The sequence below is a fragment of the Lactuca sativa genome, chromosome 5 (genome assembly GCF_002870075.4).
Source record: "Lactuca sativa cultivar Salinas chromosome 5, Lsat_Salinas_v11, whole genome shotgun sequence".
Taxonomy (NCBI): domain Eukaryota; kingdom Viridiplantae; phylum Streptophyta; class Magnoliopsida; order Asterales; family Asteraceae; genus Lactuca; species Lactuca sativa.
In genome coordinates, this window is record NC_056627.2 from 211,882,538 (window position 1) to 211,898,863 (window position 16,326).

At 30.1% G+C, this 16,326-nt stretch overlaps 2 protein-coding genes across 2 annotated transcripts; one reads left to right on the forward strand and one right to left on the reverse strand.

The window, feature by feature from the left end:
- The first annotated feature begins 1,126 nt into the window (after positions 1-1,126).
- On the forward strand, positions 1,127-8,766 carry LOC111913855 (calcium-transporting ATPase 10, plasma membrane-type). Its single transcript, XM_023909566.3, has 33 exons — positions 1,127-1,296; positions 1,679-1,836; positions 2,659-2,775; positions 2,876-2,915; positions 3,019-3,134; positions 3,215-3,346; positions 3,442-3,531; positions 3,619-3,688; positions 3,780-3,934; positions 4,028-4,105; positions 4,190-4,261; positions 4,367-4,450; positions 4,576-4,658; positions 4,756-4,864; positions 4,951-5,006; positions 5,100-5,142; positions 5,219-5,302; positions 5,398-5,535; positions 5,609-5,674; positions 5,758-5,856; positions 5,943-6,053; positions 6,155-6,325; positions 6,422-6,481; positions 6,549-6,713; positions 6,795-6,911; positions 7,001-7,099; positions 7,192-7,430; positions 7,538-7,583; positions 7,663-7,797; positions 7,858-7,965; positions 8,080-8,171; positions 8,321-8,430; positions 8,512-8,766. The coding sequence occupies exons 2-33, from the start codon at positions 1,681-1,683 to the stop codon at positions 8,541-8,543; spliced, it is 3,273 nt and encodes a 1,090-aa protein (XP_023765334.2). The 5' UTR covers positions 1,127-1,296; positions 1,679-1,680; the 3' UTR covers positions 8,544-8,766.
- Positions 8,767-9,838: 1,072 nt separating this feature from the next.
- On the reverse strand, positions 9,839-14,749 carry LOC111913856 (protein MANNAN SYNTHESIS-RELATED 1). Its single transcript, XM_023909568.3, has 6 exons — positions 14,515-14,749; positions 12,022-12,157; positions 11,767-11,840; positions 11,529-11,611; positions 10,692-11,265; positions 9,839-10,152 (listed from the first exon to the last, which is right to left on the reverse strand). Exons 1-6 carry the CDS (start codon positions 14,611-14,613, stop codon positions 9,886-9,888), a joined length of 1,233 nt encoding a protein of 410 aa, XP_023765336.1. The 5' UTR covers positions 14,614-14,749; the 3' UTR covers positions 9,839-9,885.
- Between the last annotated feature and the right edge of the window lie 1,577 nt (positions 14,750-16,326).

The window sequence follows — 16,326 nt, forward strand, 5'->3', positions numbered from 1 at the left end:
ATTGCATTTTGATCTTTAGTAAGTTTTAAGGATTTTTGTAGAGTGTATTTACAAAACATTACATTTAAGGCCTTATGATTTGATAAACATATGTTTTATACCCTAAAAACATTTTGTTATCATTAATAATCTTATATAAAAAAAATACATGATATTATATGTCAAATTTTTCATTAAAACCAATCAATTTAACAAAAAATTATATTGTAATAATTTTAGCTTGTTATAGTAAGTTAAAATGATCGACATAAAAATATCAAAATTAGATAGATTTACTTGATAAAACATAAATATAATGGTTACAGCAAAAATATAGTAAAAATTAGACTTCTTATGTATTTTGTCCTAATAAAAATGTTATTAACTAAATGGTCCAGTCCTATATTGACATTGGGTGTGTTTAAATGTGTTTCTTGAGTGGTTGAATGTTAAATTTATGGTTGAAAAAATATATAGATTTAAAAGTTTGATTAGACGAGTGTTTTTTTTTAATAAAATATAAAATAAAAATAACAATGCTATAAATTAAAATGGATAAAATCAAATTGTAGTAACACAAATAAATGAATGATATAACTAAAAAGATTTTTTTAACATGCATGCTAAGGACATACGTTAGAAATATTAATTATGTGGAAATTTTTTTTGGAAAGAGAATTTTCTTAACGATGATTTTTGAGTCAGCTTTCGTGCAACGACTAATCTCCGCTGCGAACATGAGGCTATGTCTCACGCCCTAGAGTCACTGCAGACGAACCTCAATAGTCACAGAGGTTGAATCGTGCCAAAATTTTAACATGAGAATAGACTATTCAAATTCAGTTATAATAATATTCTTAAAACTAATGTTTGTTACATAATTTAATGGTTAAAAAAATATGTATGAATAGTTAAAAATAAGTCACATTCTTTATTAACATAGATCGGTTAATAGTAAATATATTTTATTATGATATCATTTAATTTTTTTTATAGAATTTAAACAAAATTATAATTATTACAAAATGTCTTTCTCCTATAATAAATGACAAATCTTATGAATATAAACATAGTTAATATTACATTATTACATTTAAAAGAAAAATAAGCGTGATATAGTTACTAAAAATAGCTCACATAGCACCAGTTATCTTGTCTCCCATGCCGTTTGACTTGCAATTTACAAAGAAGAAAGAAAGTTCCAGGAAGTTGCCCCCATACTGTGGTTTCCTATCACCTTCACCCAACAAACAAACAAACTCAAATCAGAAGTTCTACCTTTTCTTCCTCCCAATTTCTCTCTCTCCTTCTCTACAGGTGCATTTGCTCAATCTCCCATCTCAATAACTGTAATTTTTTACTTGATATAATCATCACTACACAACAACTATCCGGTTTTCGATATGGGGAACTTCTTGGAAAATGTTTTGGTCGGTGGGATTATTATTTAATTCAAAAATACCCAATATAATGCGAAACCCTAGTTACTATCGCGAATCAGTAAAATCCATCTTTTGTATGTGTTTGTTCTTAAATGAAAGCTGATGTACCCACGGCTAGTTTGATAATTTTCAAGAGTCAGATGTTATTCTGTTGTAATTTTCACAGTGTTGTTGTTGTTGTTGTTTTTGTTTCTGATCGAGAATTTGAGACGGTGTCATCTCTCCTGCGTACAGTTGTAACTAATTTTAATTTACAGAGATGAGTAATGGTGGTTCGCCTTACCGGAGACACAAGAATGATGTGGAGTCCGCCGGTGCCGGCAGCGGTGGTTTTGAGGATTACGAGTCGACTTCCGGCCCTTTTGACATTGTTAGTACCAAGAGTGCTTCAGTCGATCGCCTTAAAAGATGGAGGGTAAATAATAATGCTTCATTTTTCAATTGCTTTTTTGATGTTTCTTTGTTTCGTATCATGAATGGTTTCTCTAATTGAAATTGATTATGATTAATTGGATTCTTTAACAAGCTTTCTTCTTCGTTATCTTCAATTTCATGGTTGGGTATCCCTGTAACATAGATGTAGACACTTTCGATGAGAATATATTGTAAATTTGATTCAATATTGGCCTTTGATTATTTCCTAGGGTTCTTCTAACTTTCTACCCTAAGAATATGTTCTTGTTTAACGGAATTTGGGCAAATACATTTCGTTTTTGTGAATAGTTATCGAGTTTCCATTAGATTAAAAAAAGTAGTGCTACAATAATTATATGATCATTTCCAACAATTGGTATCTTGTGTCCATTTGTGATCATATTTAATAAGTTACTTTAAAAGAATTTTGTTACTCTTGTTTTTTTGTTTCCCAATATTTCCAACAATGAAAATGCGACACTTGGGTATCGAAAATAGCAATACTTTCTAGTTTCTATTTTGAGTTTTCCTACAAAATGCAACATTTTATTTGAAAGATTTAATATTGGGTTTTCTTAACTTTGTATTTAGGTATTTGATCATTAGTCAAAGATTTCAATTAAACTATGTACAAATGTCAAATGTTACATTTTTCTTGTATGAAAGAAGAATATTCTATAGTGCAAGATAATACAAGTTTGGAATCAGAATATAGTATCTGATAACATAATAGTAGTTAAAAGAGTAACCTATTCTGTTAAGTTACTTAATTATACTTAATTCTATAATTCTAAATATTAACAAAATATTTATTTTTATATAGCAAGCAGCACTTGTACTCAATGCTTCACGTCGATTTCGATACACCTTAGATTTGAAAAAAGAAGAAGAGAAGAAACAAATTATAGCCAAAATCAGAACCCATGCACAAGTTATAAGAGTAAACACTTTAACCACTCAATTCCTTTTTTTTTTTTTATAAAAAATAACTCAACTTTATTATATTCATTTTCATTTTTCCATTTTTGCCCTTCTTTCAGGCAGCCTACCTCTTTCAAGCTGCTGGAGCACAATCTAATGGTACTTCTTTTTCTGTTTAAACCTTATATTATGTTTTTAAAGTTTAAACATGAAAAGTTATTTTTTTTTTTTTATAAAAATTTGAAATCTTTTTTTATAATAGGAATCCAAAGATCACTTCCAAATCCAATTCCAACTGGAGATTATAGTATTAGTCCAGATCAACTTGCTGCAATGACAAGAGATCATGATTTCTCAGCTTTACAAAATTATGGAGGAGTAAGTTTATTATAACACAAAGTTTGACTTTTTTCAATCATGTAAATAATGTTTGACCATTTGTCTACTTTATTAATTAGGTCAAAGGGTTGTCAGAAAAGTTAAAGACAAATCCTGATAAGGGAATTCTTGATGATGAGTCAGACATTTTGGAGAGGAAAACTGTTTTTGGGTCAAACACATACCCTAGGAAAAAGGGTAGAAGCTTTTGGGTATGTATTAATTTTATATAAATATAAATTTCCATTTTTCTTTTTAAATTTTTTTAGCATATTCTATAATTTAAAGATTTTAATCATTTTTATAGAGGTTTGTTCTTGATGCTTGTCGAGACACCACCTTGATCATTTTAATGGTGGCTGCAGCTGCTTCTTTAGCTTTGGGTATTAAAACAGAGGTAAATATTGGATAATATTTTGTTACATAATAATAATAAAAAAACATTTTTTTTTTAAAAAAAAACTTGTTATAATAATAATTACAGGGAATCAAAGAAGGATGGTATGATGGAGGGAGTATAGCTTTGGCTGTTATCATTGTTATAGTAGTTACAGGTATTATTTCGTAATATTAATGAATAATGAATAATGAATAATGCCATGTCATCAATCATTATATATGATTATTGATTTATAAATGTTGTAGCCATAAGTGATTATAAACAATCACTTCAATTTCAAAATCTAAATGAGGAGAAACAGAATATACACTTGGAAGTTGTTAGAGGTGGAAGAAGGGTTGAGATTTCAATATTTGATATTGTTGTTGGTGATATAATCCCTTTAAAAATCGGTGATCAGGTTAGAAAAATATAATCTTTTTTTATTTTCTTTTTTAAAAAAAATGTTAAAGTTAACATTTAACAATTGAGTTATAAAATATATTAAAACCAGGTTCCTGCTGATGGAATTTTAGTATCTGGTCATTCTCTAGCCATTGATGAATCCAGTATGACTGGAGAGAGTAAAATTGTAAGTTTTTATTTATTTATTTATTTATTTTATAAAGTTTTTTCTTCTGTAAAATAAAGTTTATTATTTCGTTTTGTGGTTAAGGTTCATAAGGATCAAAAAGCACCATTTTTAATGTCTGGATGCAAGGTTGCAGATGGTTATGGTACTATGCTGGTAAGATTTAAAAAAAAAAAAAAAGATAATATTTTTCTAATTTAATTTCTTTTTAACAAAATAATTGTTATTAAAAATTAAAATAATTTGTATATTTGTTTTCAGGTGACAAGTGTTGGAATAAATACTGAATGGGGATTACTTATGGCCAGTATCTCAGAAGATAATGGTGAGGAAACACCATTACAGGTTAGTTTTTTATATCTCAGAAATTAGAGTTAAAATTAAATTCATCTTAAAAAAAACTAGTTTATTGCATAAATTTAACAATTTAATTTTTAGTTTAATTAATCTTCTATGACTTATATGATTAGGTGCGTTTGAATGGAGTTGCAACATTTATTGGCATTGTTGGACTTGTGGTTGCTGTAGTTGTTCTTATTGTTCTTCTCGCAAGGTAATTAAATTAAAACAAAAATCACCCACTTTTTTAACCTTTTTTTTTTTTAATATAAAATGGTTTTTCAGATGATATTTATTTATTTATTTGGTAGGTATTTTACTGGACATAGTAAAAATCCAGATGAAAGCGTGCAGTTTATTGCTGGAAAAACTAGTCTTAGTGATGCTGTAGATGGCGCTATTAAAATTTTCACTGTCGCAGTATGTAAACTATTTTAAAAAAAAAAAAAATTCAAAATCAATATATTTATTTATTAATTTAGTAATAGAAGTTTGTTTAATTATAGGTGACTATTGTTGTTGTTGCTGTGCCAGAAGGGCTACCCTTAGCTGTGACATTAACGTAAGTTTATATATTTTTATATAAAATTAATTGAGTTTTTTTTAAAAAAAAAATTTCATCCTTTAATAATATATTGTTTACTTAATTTTACAGACTTGCATACTCCATGCGTAAAATGATGGCTGACAAAGCATTGGTAATTTACTAATTTTGATTACACTTTTATTGAAAATAAAAATTCATTTATATAATATAATTATTTGTTGTTACAGGTTAGAAGACTATCTGCTTGTGAGACAATGGGATCTGCTACTACAATTTGCAGTGATAAAACTGGAACATTGACATTAAATTTGGTATGTCATGTCTCTTTACAACTTTTTTTTTTTTTTTTTTTTTTTTTTTGGATTATTTCTAATTTATAAAATGTTTGTTATTTTGTTGTGTTCAGATGACTGTGGTTGAGGTTTATATATGTGGTAAGAAAATTGATCCACCAAATGACACGTCAGCAATGCCACCTAGACTTGTGTCTCTTCTCATTGAAGGCATAGCTCAAAACACAACTGGCAGTGTATTTCTACCTGAGGTAAATTAAAATTCTAAATTCATTTAGAATTTTATTTATCTTAAAAAATAAATTTTTATAACTTTTGATATAGGGTGGTGGAAACGTGGAGGTATCTGGATCTCCAACAGAGAAAGCTATACTTCAATGGGGCGTTAATGTTAGTAGAGTATAAATTATAATTTTTTTATTCCATTTTATTTTTTAATTTTACACATTCTCATGATATATCATTATATGCAGCTTGGAATGAATTTTGATGATGCCAGGTCAGCATCTTCAGTAGTTCATGCATTCCCGTTCAACTCAGAGAAAAAACGAGGCGGGGTTGCAGTTAAACTGGTAAATAAATATTTTTATTTTGTATTTTATTATAATAATAATAATAATAATTATTATTATTTAATTGTTTTTAATTTTTGGTGTAGCCTGATTCTGAAGTACATATACACTGGAAAGGAGCTGCAGAAATAGTGTTGGCTGCATGTACAAGCTACATGGATGCTGATGAGAGGTTGGTGCCTTTGGATGGAGATAAGGTTCGTTTGACAAAAATGGTCCCTGTGGTTTCTAATGTTTAACCATGTTTAGTCCAAACTTGAATTTTTTAATCAGTTTTGGTCCTTATTTTGGGATGCAGGTGGAATATTTTAAAAAATCAATAGAAACAATGGCTGCTGGAAGTTTGCGATGTGTTGCTATTGCTTACAGACAATACAATGGGGAAAATTTCCCAACTGATGAAGAGGAACTTGAAATGTGGGAAATGCCTGAGGATGATCTTGTTTTGCTAGCGATTGTTGGTTTAAAGGTGAAAATACTTTTAACTTTTATTCATCTATTACACCATTACATTTGAAAAATCTCGATCCCCCTTTTTATGTATGATTTGCAAATTGAAATGTAGGATCCTTGTCGACCTAATGTGAAAGATGCAGTTCAACTCTGCGTAAAAGCTGGTGTTAAGGTGTGTATTTTTTTTAAACTAAATGTAGAAGAAATGGTTTTTAATTTTTAATTTTGGTATTATTCAGGTAAGAATGGTGACAGGTGACAATCTACAAACAGCAAGAGCAATAGCTCTTGAATGTGGAATTTTAGAATCAAATGCAGATGCAAAAGAGCCTAACCTAATTGAAGGGAAAACATTTCGTGCAATGTCAGAAGATCAACGACTAGAAACTGCTGAGAACATATCCGTATGTTACTTTGATTTATTTGTTAATTGTAAATTTATTAGTTTTGTGTTTGAAGGATTTGTGATTTGTGTTGTGAAACAGGTGATGGGAAGGTCTTCACCTAATGACAAACTATTACTTGTTCAAGCACTGAGGAAACGAGGGCATGTTGTTGCTGTTACTGGAGATGGAACTAATGATGCTCCTGCATTACACGAGGTCAGAAATCAGAATCAGATTACAACAAACATTTTGACTTTCAATTTTGACTAAATCTAAATCGAATTTGGCATTCATTCATCTATTAGGCTGATATCGGGCTCGCTATGGGTATCCAAGGAACCGAAGTTGCAAAAGAGAGCAGTGATATTATCATATTGGATGACAATTTTGCTTCTGTCGTCAAGGTACATATAGTAAATATCTTCGTAATTCTATTCTTCTTCTTCAATTTTAAAATCGTTAAAGTAATTATGTAATTGAATGGATATATGTAAAGGTTGTTCGATGGGGAAGATCCGTTTATGCGAATATCCAGAAATTCATTCAATTCCAGCTTACTGTAAATGTCGCCGCCCTTGTAATTAACGTGGTGGCGGCAGTTTCCTCCGGCGATGTCCCGCTAAATGCAGTGCAGCTGCTTTGGGTGAATCTCATCATGGACACTCTCGGCGCCCTTGCATTGGCCACTGAACCACCCACCGATCACCTCATGGACAGAAAGCCCGTTGGTCGCAGGTGTTTTTTTTTTTTTTTTTTTTTTTTTTTTTTTTTTTTTTTTAAATGTTCGAGGAAAAAAGTCCAATTTATTATGGATTTGTGAAAATCGTTTGTTTCTGTATCAGGGAGCCTCTTATAACAAACATTATGTGGAGGAATTTGTTGATACAGGTATTTATATCACTTGATGAAATTAATTAACGTTGTGTTTCTTGAATTAATTATTTGTCAAAAAAAAAAAAAACTACAGGCTTTATACCAAGTGACAGTTCTTCTTGTACTCAACTTTGATGGCAAAAGGATCCTGCATTTAGATCATGAGAGTGAGGAAGATGCTAAGAAAAAGAAGAACACGCTTATATTCAATGCCTTTGTCTTTTCTCAGGTAAGTCGTTGCATTCATCAAATTCACCTTTTATTTTTTTTAATACTTATTTAAATGCAGATATTCAACGAGTTTAATGCACGAAAGCCTGATGAGATGAATGTTTTCAAAGGAGTTACTAAAAATCGTCTCTTTATGGGAATTATCGGCTTTACTGTTGTGCTCCAGGTGAGATTCTTTTATTTTTCCCCTTTATTCTCTCTCTCTCTCTTCCAAAGGGCATTCACGTCTTTTTCAACTTAGCATCTTTCAAATATGACTCGTGGAATCTTTCGGTTTCAGGTTATTATAATCATGTTTTTAGGAAAATTCACGACAACTGTTAGGCTTAGTTGGCAATTTTGGCTGATATCAATTGTTATCGGTGTTATCAGGTTGGTTTTTTTACTATTAGCTTTTGTTGATTTGTTCGTTATATAGCAAAATCTAGCAATCAAAGTAATACTATATCATTCAAATAGAAAGCAATTTTCCTTGTCTTAAAAGTAAAATATATAAAATTATTTTGTATGTATGTAACCAGTTGGCCTCTTGCGGTTGTTGGGAAATTGATACCTGTTTCCGAGAGGCCTTTCAGTGAATACTTTTCTAGAATTTTCACAACATGCAGATCATCTCAACCCAGTAATAGAGGTATTTTTATTTTTATTTTTATATATCTGGATAAATGATGTTTGAAAAATATTTATGTTTGTTGTTTGAAAAATATTTCAGGTTCATTAAGAGGAAATGAGGAAGATGCTTGAACACACGTTGACCTTTTGGTATGGGGGGTTGTTTGTGTGTGTTTGGGTAGAAATTTGTACATTTATACAGTCGGTATACACTAACTCTTAAAAAAAAAAAAACTGAAATCACTATATATATAGGCTTTTTAGCTTGAGATTAGTGCAAGAGTAATAGAGGGTGGTGAGAATGGAGTGTTTGTAAATTTGATTTGCACATAAACCTTTCTTATATTTTGTTCTAGATTGTATTGTCACTATTCATGCTATCTATCCAACTATAAAGATGGAGGTAATGTTGGAGAATTTTCAAACTATATAAAAAAAAACTCAATACTTTTTTCAAGCACCCCTTAGTGGCCTTTTCAAGAGCATGTGTGAGATATAAGTTTGGCATGGGAGTATAATGGTAATTATTTTTTACTATTTGAAGTAGTTTTTACTATTGAAGATAACCTTTTTGTGTGGTCGTTAGTAAACTCCAAGAACTTGTTAGTTTTGTAGGGGGTTGTTTATTTTGGCCCTTATTTTTTATAATATTTTATTTTATAAAATAGTTATACTATATATTATTTTGTTATTTTATTTATTATTTTTATCAGTTGATTTATTTAGTTAATTATATAACATAAAATACACGTGTTCTTATAGAATATTATATCACTATAAAGTAAGTATTAGAACTTTCAAAATGATATAAATAGATTAAAGTACATTATGGTCATTATATTTTAATTATTTAAATATTAAAGTATTAACATTAATGTTAATGATAAATTATATGAAAGTTTAAGTTAGATAAAAATATACTAATTTTTATTTATTATTTATTTTTAAAAAGGATTACCATTGTTAAAACTATTTGGCAATTTTTTTTTTTTTTAAGAAACTAACATCTAAAAATGCCATTTTTTATGGGAAACTAAACAATAGCTGGGCCTGGCCCGTATAACCAGCTAAAACCTTATAGTTGAGGAAAACCGAAAACCGGTCCAAGGATTTTGAAATCCATCCGGTTATTGTGGCTATCGCCTATGGGTCCGGTTATTCGGTTAATAATGGATTTTTTTTTGGTTGAGTTCTTTTTTAGTATCAAAATCAGCCTTCCCTTTTACTAGAATTATGAACACCATTTAGTGTTGATAGTTGATATTACATATGTTGTTTTCTTGTGCCTTGTGAGGCAATTTAGTCGTAAACATAGTTGTACTTCACTTTATTTATCTTTTAGCCGTTCGATTAGAACCGCAAAACAACACCTAGCATAAACACGATACTTCGACCACTAAACTTTTGATATTCAACACACATACGACTAACATAAAGTCGTTTATTTCACATTTCATTACAACTTTATTTTTGTTTATTGACAGAAACAAGCGTATGCTGGGTGAGACCTCTTCGATATGTAAGAGGACATGTGATACCGTGCCATGGTTGACTCTATTTGACTTGGCACGAGAACCTCAGGGTTGCTTGTAGCAATCCTGTTTCCAACAACATTTGCATAAAACAGACCGGATACTGCGGGCACAAACACATCACTAACTGAACATAAATGGAAGTCTATGATTTCACGTTCCAATCTCGATGAAAACTTCTGCTTCTCGGCTTCTTCCATTACCTCCTCCTGGTTTAAAATCCAAAAAATGATAAACAAGACAAGATTGGATGACAAGAATGGAACAAATGAGTTTGGGCAAGCTTTGTAAGGCTATTTTCGATGACCAGAGTGAGAAATTTTTGTCTTTTTGCACAAATGAGAAATCAAGAGCAGATCCCTGTCCTCACTTGTTTCACCTTTTTGGGTAGGACACAAATAAACAATTTTTGTCACATTGACAACAGTTAAAGTCCAACGGACACCGGTCAAAATCTTGGTCTTAGTTTTTTTTTTTGGAAAGGGAACTTCCATAACGAGGGTTTCCGGGCCAGCTTACGCGCACCGACTAATCCCCCGCTGCAAACATGAGACTTTGCCTCATGCCCTGGAGTCACTGCAGGCGAACCTCCATGGCCACAAGGGCTGAGTAGTGTCAGGATTTGAACATGGGTCAATAGGTTATCCACCATATCTTCCACATGCCTTACCAAGTCACCACAACCCAAGTGGTTATCTATGTTTGTCATGTCATGTTGTGTTTAACAAAGTTAGTTGCAAGTTTGTACCTTTGTGTATATGTTGGTATATGAATTTTTTAACACATCAAGCTCACGCCCAGACCTTGGTTGAGTCACATATATGGTCGTATTTTTCTCATACCCGATCTTCCGAAGAAATTTTGTGATTTCCACCATGTTGTAGCAACTCTTCGTTCCTTCATTCCCTTCACCTCGACACACACTTGTTCCCATCTTCTCACTCTTGAAGTCAATTGCCATGAATTCTCCTTTCGGTTCACCACCACGAAGCCGACTCACAATGGAGTCAACAACGTGTTGTAGTTCGGGCTTCAAATGGAGAGCCTCAAACATCGCCCAACATGAATACGGATTCATATCCTTATCAACTTTACCTTCTCTAACATTTGATGATGGAAAATAGGTTATAACCCGCACGTTTGGTGTTGTTTGGAATAGAGGTTTGATATTTGTCTTGATGTAGTTTCGATTAGCATTGTAAGGAACTTTTACGGTAACGGATGTTTGTGTTGATGATTCGGGATTCTTACGCCTTTCCACTTGAATTAAGCCGTTCATGCTTTTCATAAATTTCTCAACATCGTAAATTTCTTCGAAACTCCTGAAAGATATCAAACTAGAGGTGTAAGTCTAACTATCAACCATAAGTTTTCACTCGATAAACAAACATATAATAGAGCAAAACTAATTTTAATATCTTTAAATTTATGTAATCGATGCTTACTATGAATTTAAACATTAAACCAACTATTCGGAAAAGTGTCGAGAACAAGTCGTTCATGTTGATGTAACGTTGTTTCCTCAAAATAAACACACTTAGGTGGACATAGTTTAAACGTTTTTGCATTATCAGTTGCAACTAACCTTTTTTCTCCTTGGTTTCCAATGATTTCCGGAAGCACGAGAGTTGCTCCAAGATGTTTAGCGACTAGCACTGCATTAGCGATCTGAGTGAACCATTTAACATAAGTTATAACAAATAATATAAAATCGAAAACTTACTAAAGAACAACACATTCAAGTGTTCAACTAGCTTTTTGCTAGTTGAATATAAAGTAACTGTTCTAAAGAAAACTAGAAAATATTGAAAGGGAGGTTGAACCTGTGAAACATGGTACTCGGGGCCATTGGTTAACGAGAATGTAACAAAACCTTTCGAAGGCTCTTTTACTTTCTCTAGAATAAAATGAAACGACATAATCAGAACAAAAATTAAAATTATTATAAACATATGTTATCAAAAGAATAATTTTAGTGACTTAATGATATTGGTTATTCAACAACGGCTATTATTACAAAAACTCTACATTTTGTACATTTTGTTTCTTGTAAAGATTAAATGAATACGACTACTTACCTAGTAAAGAATTGTTCCAACAAAGTGTTAACCGTTGACCATTGGTTTTTGATGCTTTATTATGAAGTTGAAGAAGACTATGCTTAGACATTTTCACGAAATCTTGTTCAACATTCGCTACCATGGGGACATCAAGCTGAGAAAAAAAAAAGATGAACATTACTACTGATTTGTATACTGTTAACATTATTTTATTATGATTTGTCTATAAAAGTGTGAAAATAAATTTTTTTTCGACAAAATTTAGAAAATAACACAGTTTTCGAATGACAATTTTTTTTCTTATAAACTTATTAACCGGAATATGAAATTATATTAACAGAGACCATGTAAAAATAAAACTCAACTAATAACATGTCAAAATAAAGATTGCAATATAATAGATTCGAAACTTTAAACAAAATAAAAATAAAAATAAAGATTGCATGTCATATATTTTCTTAATTATTAAATCCTAAAAAGTACCAATCAAATATTCATAATTTGTACACGGTATGTTTAAAATTACTATATTGACAAAAAAAAATATTGTTGATTGTAAGTAATCATAAATAAAATTGTTGAGTAAAATAAACATAATATTTTAATATAGATTTTTGAATATTTTTTTTTTACATGAAATTATAAGTTTTTTGGGATAGATTAAAATCTAAAAGATTTAATATGGATTTTTAAAAGATAGAGATCATATTTTTCGAAATTGTTATTAGTATAGAATTTTTTTTTATTTTCAAAATTTAAATTGAAGTTGATTTGTTAGAAAAAAAATAAAAAAATAGTAAAGATCATAAAAAATATCACGTGTCAAACATAAATGCTAGAAAAAAAAACATGAAACATTTTTAGGTTTTATTTATTAGGATAAATAGATAGATGCAAATTATTAGATAAAAAAAGGAGTGTACAAAAAGGTATTATTGCACATTTATAATTTGTAGTTAAATCGAGTAAATCCAACAAAAAATGATGTGATTGTAGATTTATTTCCCCAACTACAAAAGGAAATTTAAGGCCAAGAGGTGTCCCATATCATTTCCTTTTATTTTTTCTTAGCCAATTATAAGATTTTTTTATTATTATCCTCGCAGATAAAAAATGATGACCTTCTACTTTTCACACTTCTCTTAGTTTTTTTTTTCAAAAAAAAAGGTTTAACTTTTTAACATTCAAATAAATATAAATAATATATTAGTATTTTATTCTATTTATAGGGTTAAAAATTATGATTTTTGATATATTTTTTTATAAATTTTTTAATATATATATATATATATATATATATATATATATATATATATATATATATATATACATACCACACGCTAAATTAAAAAAGAAAAAAAGAAAGGCGTCGAAATTAACTGTTACGTACATCAAACAACTTTGACCCACGAGGTGTTGTTCCCTAACCTCTCACTGCCACGTCATCACCTCCACCGCATGGTGCGGTGGAATTATACACTAAAGTGATTTTTTACTTATTTATGTAATACCATTTTAGTTTGTATCCAATTTATATAATAAAACTGATCACTTTTACAAATTTATGCATTTATAAATATTTAATATGTGACTGTATAATTTGTGTCGAAAGCTATTTCGTTATATAATTAACAAGAAGATATATAAATATGCCTTCAACCTTTGAAAAGAATATAGAAATATAATAGCATATTTATCTATTTTAAAAAGAAAAATATGCAAGAAATTGTGTAACCTTTAGGGGTCACCTATAATTGCTTGAGAAAAAGTTCATGAATTACTCTACATAGTAACTTTATAAAATCCTGCCTTTAAAAAAAGTTTATAACTTTCTTTAAATCCTATCAAATCTAATTTAATAAAATTCTAAGCATTTATCGATCTCTAGATACTTAATTTTTTTTTTTTTTTTGTCAAATTCAGTTTAATACAATATTCATGACTATTTATAAGAGACTATAACGGCATTTGAATTTAAATTCCCAGCCAAGTAAAAGATTTTATAGGAAGAGTATAAAGAAATGCAAATTAGGCTAAACGTTTCATCCTTAATTTGGAGAAGATATTGAAACTTTCACATAAGAAAAAAAAAATTAAAGAATTTGAGATGGGAAGTTATTCGGACACAACAACATACACAACAATTTATGTTTTATGAAGTTGTACAATACAATACTTTAATGCATAAATTGTTGTGTATGAAAAAAATTTATTATGTACGAATTAATTTTCATTTGAGATCCACGTATTGGGTTGAAAATATGTTGATCAATCAGTAGATTAAGTGTTCAAAATCTGTGGTGGACAAAATAATAAATTTAGAAGTAAAATCAATAGGTGTTTGATTTATCAAGATATTCTAAAATAATATAGATGTACTCATGTACATGTTAGTTAGGTTTTTGAGTTGCTGATATGAAACATAGATAAGATGGACCACATGATCCCCACAACATAAGTTTAGTAAATATATGAACAGTTAATGGAACAGTTGATGTTCGATATACTTACCAAAACATCACCATCAAAATGATCTCTTTTGATCATGTTTCCAAGCATTACAAACATGGAAAATGTAAGAAAAGCTCCCATAATTTGCCTCACATCCATTGCTAAGTACACTGCTTTTTTCAATCTTGAATTGAAAGAGGAAACAAATCTAAAAAAAACGATCAAAGCATAGTTTAAGCTTTAGAAGGCTTCTCCCCTTTTCTTTCTTCTATGAGTTGATAGCAATCTCTTTCTCATATATATATATATATATATATATATATATATATATATATATATATATATATATATATATATATATATATATATATATATATATATATATATATATATATATATATAAAAATGGTATGTGAATTTACTTTTCTTTTTCTTTCGGTTCCATAAATAGAGAAAAATGGAGGAACACCGATTGAAAAAAGGGAGGAAGTAGTAGAGAAAATAATATGGAAAGCTTAAATTTGGTATGCGGACAGCAAATACAGCTTGCAAGATTCATGAGCAAATTTGGATTTCTCTAAAATAGCCAAGGGATCATTAAACTTTGCCAAGAAAAACTGTTAGAACTTTATTTCTGAATCGGTGAGGGGAGACTTTGAATTTGAGATGATGTGATTGGATAATAACTGAGTTCGACACGCGTTTTCCAGCTCGATGACACATGTCCTAGTAGAAAATTACGTTCACGGACTTGAAAGTAGGCCTGCAGAAAATAACCGATACCCGAATAAACCGACCGACACGTTGATAATTCAGTCGGTTCGGGTTAATCGGATTTCAGGTAACTAGTAATCGGTTCACCCGATCTTATTTCGGTACCCACTGTAGGTTTGGGTATAGGGTATGCATACATATAATCGGATATACCAATAACGTGATTAACTTAAAAAAAATATCTCATACAACCCTTACTTATGCCTGAAGTACCAAAGGGATTTTTGCCAAAAGGTATAGAAGTTGATGGATAGTTATCACTTCAGTCACATGTTGAAGGTTCAAGTCTCATTTAAGATAGAACTTCTAGATTTTGGACTAACCGGATTCCGATCTTGATCCGATCTGATCCAAAAACTGGTTTAGGTCAAAACATATTTTTGACCAAATCGAATCGGTTTAGACATCCAAACTGGTTCGAAATTTCGGATAAATAACCGAATTAACCACCATATCATAAACCGGATTGCCGAAAAACCAGTTCAAAATTGGTTTTGTCTTTTACCATTAAAAACGAAGAATTTTTTATTTTTCTTAAATAGCCGCTGGAATATGAGAAAGAACATGTCTTTGAACATTTCCTCAAATTTTTACTATCTAAACACATATAAATAGATGTCGCTTGTGTTTTCAACATAAACATTTATACCGTTAAAGATCTACAAAAATGAGTTTGAGAAACTCTACCACTGCGCGAGGTTGAAAATCGGATGGCGTTGTGGAAAGTCTTATCAACCAATCAGAATAAGGAAGTGTGAGACAATTTTGATTTACACAAAATATCCATCGGATAACGGGGGTACAAATTATAGTTTATATGATATGACCAAGTTAGGTTAAAGCAGCAAAATAATGGGGTCGGATCAAGATAATTTGCTTTTTTAAGTCCAATTAGAAAAATCTATAAATACTCATTTGATCACTTAATTAAGCTTAAGTTTTAAAATGCCACCTAACCTATTATTTGTATTGGAAATGACCATTATGACCAGATATAATCTGTAACTTGCTTTGTATTGGAAATGACTATTATGACCACATATAACTTGTAATTTGCTGACTTGGCCTACACAACCCCATGTAGTAGTTTATTTGGCT

Bases quoted from the DNA above. Each gene is read 5' to 3' on its own strand.
- LOC111913855 (XM_023909566.3), top strand. From the start codon at position 1,681: ATGAGTAATGGTGGTTCGCCTTACCGGAGACACAAGAATGATGTGGAG. The intron at 2,776-2,875 runs GTAAACACTTTA...CCCTTCTTTCAG, and splicing joins CCCATGCACAAGTTATAAGA to GCAGCCTACCTCTTTCAAGC. The intron at 4,106-4,189 runs GTAAGTTTTTAT...TTTGTGGTTAAG, and splicing joins TGACTGGAGAGAGTAAAATT to GTTCATAAGGATCAAAAAGC.
- LOC111913856 (XM_023909568.3), bottom strand. From the start codon at position 14,613: ATGGATGTGAGGCAAATTATGGGAGCTTTTCTTACATTTTCCATGTTT. The intron at 12,158-14,514 runs GTAAGTATATCG...TTTTTTTCTCAG, and splicing joins ATTTTGATGGTGATGTTTTG to CTTGATGTCCCCATGGTAGC. The intron at 11,266-11,528 runs GTTAGTTGCAAC...GATATCTTTCAG, and splicing joins GGAAACCAAGGAGAAAAAAG to GAGTTTCGAAGAAATTTACG.